General features: G+C 36.6%; 1 protein-coding gene across 1 annotated transcript in view; it reads right to left on the reverse strand.

Moving 5' to 3' along the window:
* Positions 1 to 7,801, reverse strand: part of LOC109279811 (loricrin-like) — a 54,525-nt gene that overhangs the window by 12,078 nt on the left and 34,646 nt on the right. Inside the window, exons 32-40 of the mRNA XM_019474902.1 lie at positions 6,909 to 6,947; positions 5,838 to 5,876; positions 5,665 to 5,709; positions 5,128 to 5,193; positions 4,247 to 4,285; positions 2,595 to 2,633; positions 1,594 to 1,632; positions 971 to 1,009; positions 613 to 651 (exon numbers count right to left, since the gene is read on the reverse strand). Coding sequence (XP_019330447.1) covers positions 613 to 651; positions 971 to 1,009; positions 1,594 to 1,632; positions 2,595 to 2,633; positions 4,247 to 4,285; positions 5,128 to 5,193; positions 5,665 to 5,709; positions 5,838 to 5,876; positions 6,909 to 6,947 — 384 coding nt within the window. The remainder of the gene's footprint in view (positions 1 to 612; positions 652 to 970; positions 1,010 to 1,593; positions 1,633 to 2,594; positions 2,634 to 4,246; positions 4,286 to 5,127; positions 5,194 to 5,664; positions 5,710 to 5,837; positions 5,877 to 6,908; positions 6,948 to 7,801) is intronic.

Below are 7,801 nucleotides of genomic sequence, written 5' to 3' on the forward strand. Positions count from 1 at the left end.
CAAAGCAGGTACAGAAGCTCAAATACAACTGCCATTCAGACAGCTACTACTGGCTACTCTGGCCTGTGGGATGTCTGAATGACACAGAAAAAGAAGATAACGTGTTGCTGAGGCTTTGGGCAAAAAAGACAGTGGCGAAGGAAAACAGTTCTTGTGAAGGAGACACGCAATGGAAATTGTGAGTGCCTGACACTAGCACAACTGAACGGTGTGGAGAAAGAAAAGCATACCTGTCCACCAGACTGGCTGCCTCCTGAAGAAAAGCCCTGGAAAAAATGAGTAACTAATTATTTCTATGTTGCTGAGTAACATTCTTACTTGTTCTCTGTGGTCCTTAGTCTTTCAAATTGCTTCCATTTAAACATAACAACAAAAATGGGCTTCTTAGAACCACGATCTGTTTAAGGAAGCATTTCCATGTAGTCACAGAGGCACCTGTATCATTTGCTCGTATCATGACCTGACGTACCAGACAGACCCATCCTTAGCAATCCTCAGTTTGGCTTAAAGTTATTCTTTCTTAGAATGTTCCTTTTTTGCAAAAACTACAGGTCAGTTTTCCTAATGAACTGTGTACCAAAACTGCAAATACTATGAAAGAAGAAGTTTTACCTGTCCACTATACTGGCTGCTTCCTGAAGAAGCTATACCCTAAAGAAATGAGAAAGCCATTTATATTTGTTGCATATTCTTTAACTTTCAATCTGCATGAAATGTGTAAGAAGAAAAATGTTTAGCACCAAAGCAGGTACAGAAGCTCAAATACAACTGCCATTCAGACAGCTACTACTGGCTACTCTGGCCTGTGGGATGTCTGAATGACACAGAAAAAGAAGATAACGTGTTGCTGAGGCTTTGGGCAAAAAGGACAGTGGCGAAGGAAAACAGTTCTTGTGAAGGAGACACGCAATGGAAATTGTGAGTGCCTGACACTAGCACAACTGAACGGTGTGGAGAAAGAAAAACATACCTGTCCACCAGACTGGCTGCCTCCTGAAGAATTTGAACCCTGTAAATGTTATATTTTTATTTAAAAGATTTTCTTAAAGTTTGACATATATATTTGATTACAATGTATTGTCTTTTACTCTCTAAACTATGTTTGAAATGATCTATCTGGTTAAGAACCCAATTTTATCTATAGAAAGATTAATAAGATTAAAAAAAAACCCCAGTAGTCTGGAAACTTAGGTATTACCAACCTGGTAATATTTTCTTGAAATATGTACATTGGGAAAAAAAACAACACTGAAGAAAAATTTCCCACCTGCCCACCATACTGGTTGCTTCCGGATGAGGTTGAGTCCTGAAAAAAATAAAGTTCACTTAATTTATATTTAAAAAATATAAATTAATACCAAATATTTATGACTTTTATTTGTTTCCTGGTGTTAGAACATCAGTTAATACATTAATTGTATTTTGACCACTCTGCTTACACTTGGACTTTTACATAGAGATATATAAGGAAAAGGTGTTTGAGTACCAAATGAATCTTGCTCCCAGATAAAAAATTGCTGTAATACAATACGAGGACTCAAGCTTTTGTATAACAGATACTTCAGGTCAAAAATACAAAGAGTTAGTATTTACCTGTCCACTGGAGTAGCCACCACCTTGAGAAGATGATCCCTGCAAAAAGTAGACCCAATTTATTTTTGCTTAAAATGGCTTCTGGAAAACAAGGTTTTGTTGTTAAAATGTCATCCACCCTTTTTTTTTTTTTTAAAAAACAGTTTGCCAGTTGGTTTCACAAGACATGATGCCAAATGTCATGAGAAATTCTAGGAGACAAACAGTTGGGTATAATTTACTCATCTGGATAATTTTTAAATATAACAGCCATTTTGGAAGGGAACCGCAAATAATGAATAAAATAGATGCTTACATGTCCACCTGACTGGCTGCCTCCTGGGGAATAAAAATCCTGGAAAAATGTATTGAAATTACATGAAAAAAACCAAAAACTTCCTTTCTTTTATAGTATGGAAAAATCAGGATGGAAGCTGAACACTCTTCCTTACTTCTCCACATTCCTTAATTTTCTCCCATGGATTGTTCAAGAACAACAAGTATAAAACAGCACATGCCCCTTTATGCCTGTTGATAATTGATCATTTGGTGTTCTTATATCTCCAATAAAATAATTTCTCAATCTGTGTCATTTAATTCTCATTAGAATAAATAAAATGGGTGCCGTGTAAAAATGACAGGAAAATGAAGCCCTCATAAGTAAGTCATACAGCACAACAAAGCACAGGGTTTCACTTAGAATAAATGCTGTACAAATCATAGTATTGAAGCCTTCTGCAGTCAAGCAATGACTAAAAAAGCGCAGGAACCTGAACAAGTAAATTGTGGTACCGTGTTTGTAATGTGAGTTTGAGATTCAAGAGCACACCTCAGCATCAGTTGGGATTTTTAGCAGTACTTTAACACTTTAGCCATATCCTCATTCCCTCTGTGCTTGAGGACTTTCTACCCCACACTGGAAGCTGCCACACCAGCTTCCACACAAGATGTAATTTAGGTGGCTAGCAGTTGCCAAGCACTGGGGCAGACACCCTGGCAACATGGAAGGAAGGAGTGCTTACCCGTTCACTCTGCTGGCTGCCAGATGACGAGGTGGAATCCTAAAAAATATTAGAATCTAGTTATTGCATGGCAAATATTTCTTTTTTTTTTCTAAGCAAGGGTGGAAGGCAAAGAAAACTACTGCTTGTTTGCGTGACTTGTTGGGAAGGTTAAAGATGTAGGCTGTAGGATAAGCAGCATTCTTTCAAGTTCTTTCTCTGCTCATTTCTGCAGAATGGCATTTCTTTGTTTGGAAAGCTGAATCCTCATATAGCATAATAAAGGGATGAGATCACATCTCAATCTATATTATTTCCTCTTAGAATGCTATAGGGGAAAACTTCACCACTTTAAAAGCTGTCTTGGTTCTTGTAAGACCTCAGTGGTACACACCAATGTTGGTATACCTTAGTTTCTTTCAGAGGGCCTTGGGGCCCTCTGTAGTATCATATTCTAGCTTTGCTGAACATCCACAAGAAGATTTTGATACAGAAACTGCATGGAAACTAATGACACACTATACTTGTGGCTGAAGTGCACAGCTAAATTTATAAAAACTTGTGGAGAACAAATTTCCTATTAACCAGGACACTGGAAAATAGACTTATTAGAAATCCAGTTAAAGTACAATCAATTACTCAAGACTGACAAAATGAGACATTAAACTTGGAAAGTTTTATAAACAGCTTCACCAGAATTAATAGGAAATATACTTTAGTCAGGAGGAAAGGTATGTTCTTAAAGAGAAAAGCAAACCGTTCTCACCACACTACATGAAAACAGACCATTCTTATGCAATATATAGATGAAGGAACTTGAATCTTGTATGTCTGGCATTGGAAAAACACAGATGAAGTGTAGTGTGAATTGGAGATGGAAAGAGAGGGAACTAGTCTGTGCAGTATTGAAAAGGGAAGTTGCATTGTAGAAAAAGAATAAAATGAGATAATGATTAAGGGTCAAATACGATGTGTTTTCTCAAAAAAACAAGGAAAAGTTGAATTTTAAAATAAACCTGTATTTTAAGAGCAATTAAGTTTGAAAGTCTTAATTTGTGGGAATTGTTATGAGAGTCCAGAATAGTAAACATAATATGGAATATACTCTTAAGGAAATAAATCACAAAAAACAACCATTAAGAACAAGAATGGCTGATCTGACATATTGATAGTACTGTACTTGTAGTTAAAATAGTGTTATTGTATTAAATTAACTCATTGAAAAAGTAGCCAAATTAAATTGCTGGAAGTAAGAAGTATCTGGTTGTTTTGTATACCATGAGCATATACTAACATTGAGTTTCGATGGAAATCATGAAATAAAGGAGAAGAGCTTTCTTTGTAAATGCTGCTTCTAATAACCAATTCAAAAAATGTACGATTGTTACAAGTCAGAACTGTTGTAACTGCAATTTTAATTTGCCAAGTCCTTATCATACCATAGCAGAATAATGTGACATAATTTAAATCCACATTTTCCTTTATCAATAGAAACAGTGTCATTTCAAAGAAGTTATTGCAGAAAATTACTAAACAACATAGATGTTGAGAATGTACTGTGAAGGAGCTCTTGAAGATAAGATGATGAGATAAGGTAAAGGTCCATGTAAGCACCTAGATACTTTAAAAGGCAGTAAATTCCGATATTGATATACTTGAGAAGAAATGCTTACACTGTCATCAGTTTCACTGCCTCCTATAGGAAGTGAATCCTGTAAAATAATGGAAAAGCACTTATTTTCATATAGAAAGGACTCTTACATGATCTTACTTGTGGAGGATATAAAATAGAAGAATAAAAATAACCAGCCACTTAGAATCTCCAACTTTACCTAAACCAGGGAATGTGCAAGAAAAGAAAAAATACTTAACTTTATCTGTTGCTTAAGCAGAAGAGGTTAAAAAACCCCCCCTCCTTATAAACATGCATTTTTATAAGGAGAAATTTTAGATAAAGTTGATTTGCAAAATTAACCATTCTTTACATTCAATCTATGCTTTCTTTCCAGATCCTGCACTAGAAGTAGCAACACGACACAGTTTTCTATGAAAAAGCAATCTAGATTATATGTCTTATTATTTTTAATAAATAATTCTATATGAATGCGGCTGGTTAAAACATATTGCTAAACAAAACATAAGATGGTCCCTACAGAATGATCCCACAATGAGATTCACATCAATAAATAGAGACTTCAAATATAGTATGTGCATTCCCCTAGACTTTCAACAGCTTCTGCATAAGTAAGGCATGTAAAGTAAATGCACAAAATATTTTCCTTCTGAATGAGCTAATGCATAAACGACAAAGTAGTTAAAGCATTGAATAGTCACAGTGGCAGAGTTAGCAGGATAGTGTATATAGTGCATCACCTTCCCTCCATTATGGAAACATTTGGAGTTGTAAAGGGGTAAATAAAAGTAAAGAGAAACAAAAGGTAAAATGGCATTTCCATGGTCATCGCTTAAAAATCATTGAAATATAGAACCCAGTACACATAAGAACCAACACAGCAAGCTGAAGCTTTTGATGTATGAGGCAAATAATATTTACCTGACCATAAGATCCAGCACCACTATATGTAGAAGATCCAGCACCACTATATGTCGAAGATCCACCCTATTCAGAAAACATAAATCATTTTCATATTGCAAACAGAGTTGGTTTTTTTTGGATGCTTACTGTAGGGATCCCCTTCCGGGGAGATTTAAAAAATATGAATATTTACTTAGTTATCAGAATGGCTATTGACCAACTCATAGTTATGTCCCTGTAAAACAATAATTTAACAAATTTTTAACTCAAATTCTATTTCCACTTTTGAAGAGACCTTCATCTTGTAGATAATTCAAGGCTAGCATGTTGAGCAGAATAAACTTTAACGGTTGGAGGCACCCCACGTTTTACTCCCCTATAAACTTTCAGGCTACTTAGTTAAAAGTATATGCAAATTCACTCCGCAAAGAAAAAGAAAACCCACATTCATGAAAATATAGAGAGAGCCAAAATACAGAATATAGCTGTATACAGGAGCTAGGGTATTGGCCCTCATTACCTTTTATACAAAGATTAAAAAAAAGGAGTATTTACCTGACCATAGGATTCACTGCTGCTGTCATAGACAGAAGACCCTCCCTGTACAGAAAACAAAAAAAGTTTATTATTTTGGTTCCCTCAAGAAAGTTTTCCTTCTTTCAAGGGCAGTATAGGAATGAAAATAACAGAAGTCTGTCTTATCTTTACAAACGAGGAAGAACACTTACCTGTCCGTAAGATCCACCAGGATAGAAGGAAGACCCTCCCTGTACAGAAAACAAAAAAATTTACTGTTTTGTAGTTGAAATGTTCTCTCAAGGAAGACTTCTAGACTGCTCCTGTGCAGGCACAGTGTGACCAGAAAATTTACCTGGTTACCTGGGCCCTCCTGAAAGGAAAACACTGACCAGCTATTTTCTTGCAGACAAAATGAATATTTAAATACCAGCGTATCCGGTTCTCACTTTACACCCTTTCTCCCAGTTTTGAGCTAACTTTTATGTATCTAAATAAAAATCAAGACCAATATTGTTGAAGTGGAAGAAATCTTCTGGCGGTAATTTTCTTAGCCTGCTGAAATTTGAATTCTCTAAGGAAAGTGCAGATACCATTCTGTACTGTTCTCTGTCAAGCTTCACACCACTGGGTTACATCAGGGTTAATTAAAGTTTTCTACTCTAAGAGACAACTGGTCAGGTCTGTAATTATAGCATGTCATGGCACCCACAATATCAGGAGTGGAGGAACCAGGATGATGGGAGTTTGTGTTACCCTGGTAAGGGAGGGAGAACAACTACCTGTCCATAGGATCCTCCGGGATAGAAGGCAGGCCCTCCCTGTGCAGAAGACAGAATGGGTTACTGGTTTATATTTGGCTGCTCCTTCAGGGAAGGTTTTAGGTGGAGCTTCTGAATAGGGCATTTTATCTGAATGTTTACCTGGTTACCAGAATATGTGCTGTGTGAAGAACCTGGGGCTCCCTGAAATGAAAACACAGACTAGCTATTTTCTTGCAAACAGGATGGCGTAAATAGCAATGTACTGACTCTCACTTTAGGCCAATATTGTTAAAGAGCAAGGAACTTTCTATCACTAATTTTCTTAGCTGGATGAAAGATCATTCCATGGGAGTTGTAAACACAATTTGGTCTTTTCCTCTGACAGACTTCATGTTGTAAGTTACAAACGGTTGATTCAATTCTTGGGTGTTATATTTCACAACAGCCACTACATGGGGAATATAGGAATGAAGATAACAGAAGTCTGTCTTATCTTTACGAATGAGGAAGGACACTTACCTGTCCGTAAGATCCACCAGGATAGAAGGAAGACCCTCCCTGTACAGAAAACATAAAAAAAAATCAAGACCAATATTGTTGAAGTGGAAGAAATCTTCTGGCGGTAATTTTCTTAGCCTGCTGAAATTTGAATTCTCTAAGGAAAGTGCAGATACCATTCTGTACTGTTCTCTGTCAAGCTTCACACCACTGGGTTACATCAGGGTTAATTAAAGTTTTCTACTCTAAGAGACAACTGGTCAGGTCTGTAATTATAGCATGTCATGGCACCCACAATATCAGGAGTGGAGGAACCAGGATGATGGGAGTTTGTGTTACCCTGGTAAGGGAGGGAGAACAACTACCTGTCCATAGGATCCTCCGGGATAGAAGGCAGGCCCTCCCTGTGCAGAAGACAGAATGGGTTACTGGTTTATATTTGGCTGCTCCTTCAGGGAAGGTTTTAGGTGGAGCTTCTGAATAGGGCATTTTATCTGAATGTTTACCTGGTTACCAGAATATGTGCTGTGTGAAGAACCTGGGGCTCCCTGAAATGAAAACACAGACTAGCTATTTTCTTGCAAACAGACATTTGAGTAAGTGAGTCCATTTCTGAATTTCTATTCTTTCAAAATATAACTTTCAAAAAGGACATTACTGCAATCATGATAAGAGAATACAAGTTATTTTTGTTAGAGATAAGGAAACCTTTAGCAGGTACTTTTCTTTTCAGGTTAAAAAACCTGAAAGAAAGAGTAACTTTCATTTTAATCTTTCTAATCACAGAATCCTATGTCATACCTGGCAGACTCTGTGTTGTTATAGATGATCATGACCCTGATTGTGTTTTTTTAAAAACTGCCATAATCCTGAACTTCCAAAGAGCAAATAAGGTTTAGGAGAGTGGATTTTCC

The sequence above is a fragment of the Aptenodytes forsteri genome, unplaced genomic scaffold, assembly GCF_000699145.1.
Source record: "Aptenodytes forsteri isolate BGI_AS27 unplaced genomic scaffold, ASM69914v1 Scaffold237, whole genome shotgun sequence".
NCBI classification, from domain to species: domain Eukaryota; kingdom Metazoa; phylum Chordata; class Aves; order Sphenisciformes; family Spheniscidae; genus Aptenodytes; species Aptenodytes forsteri.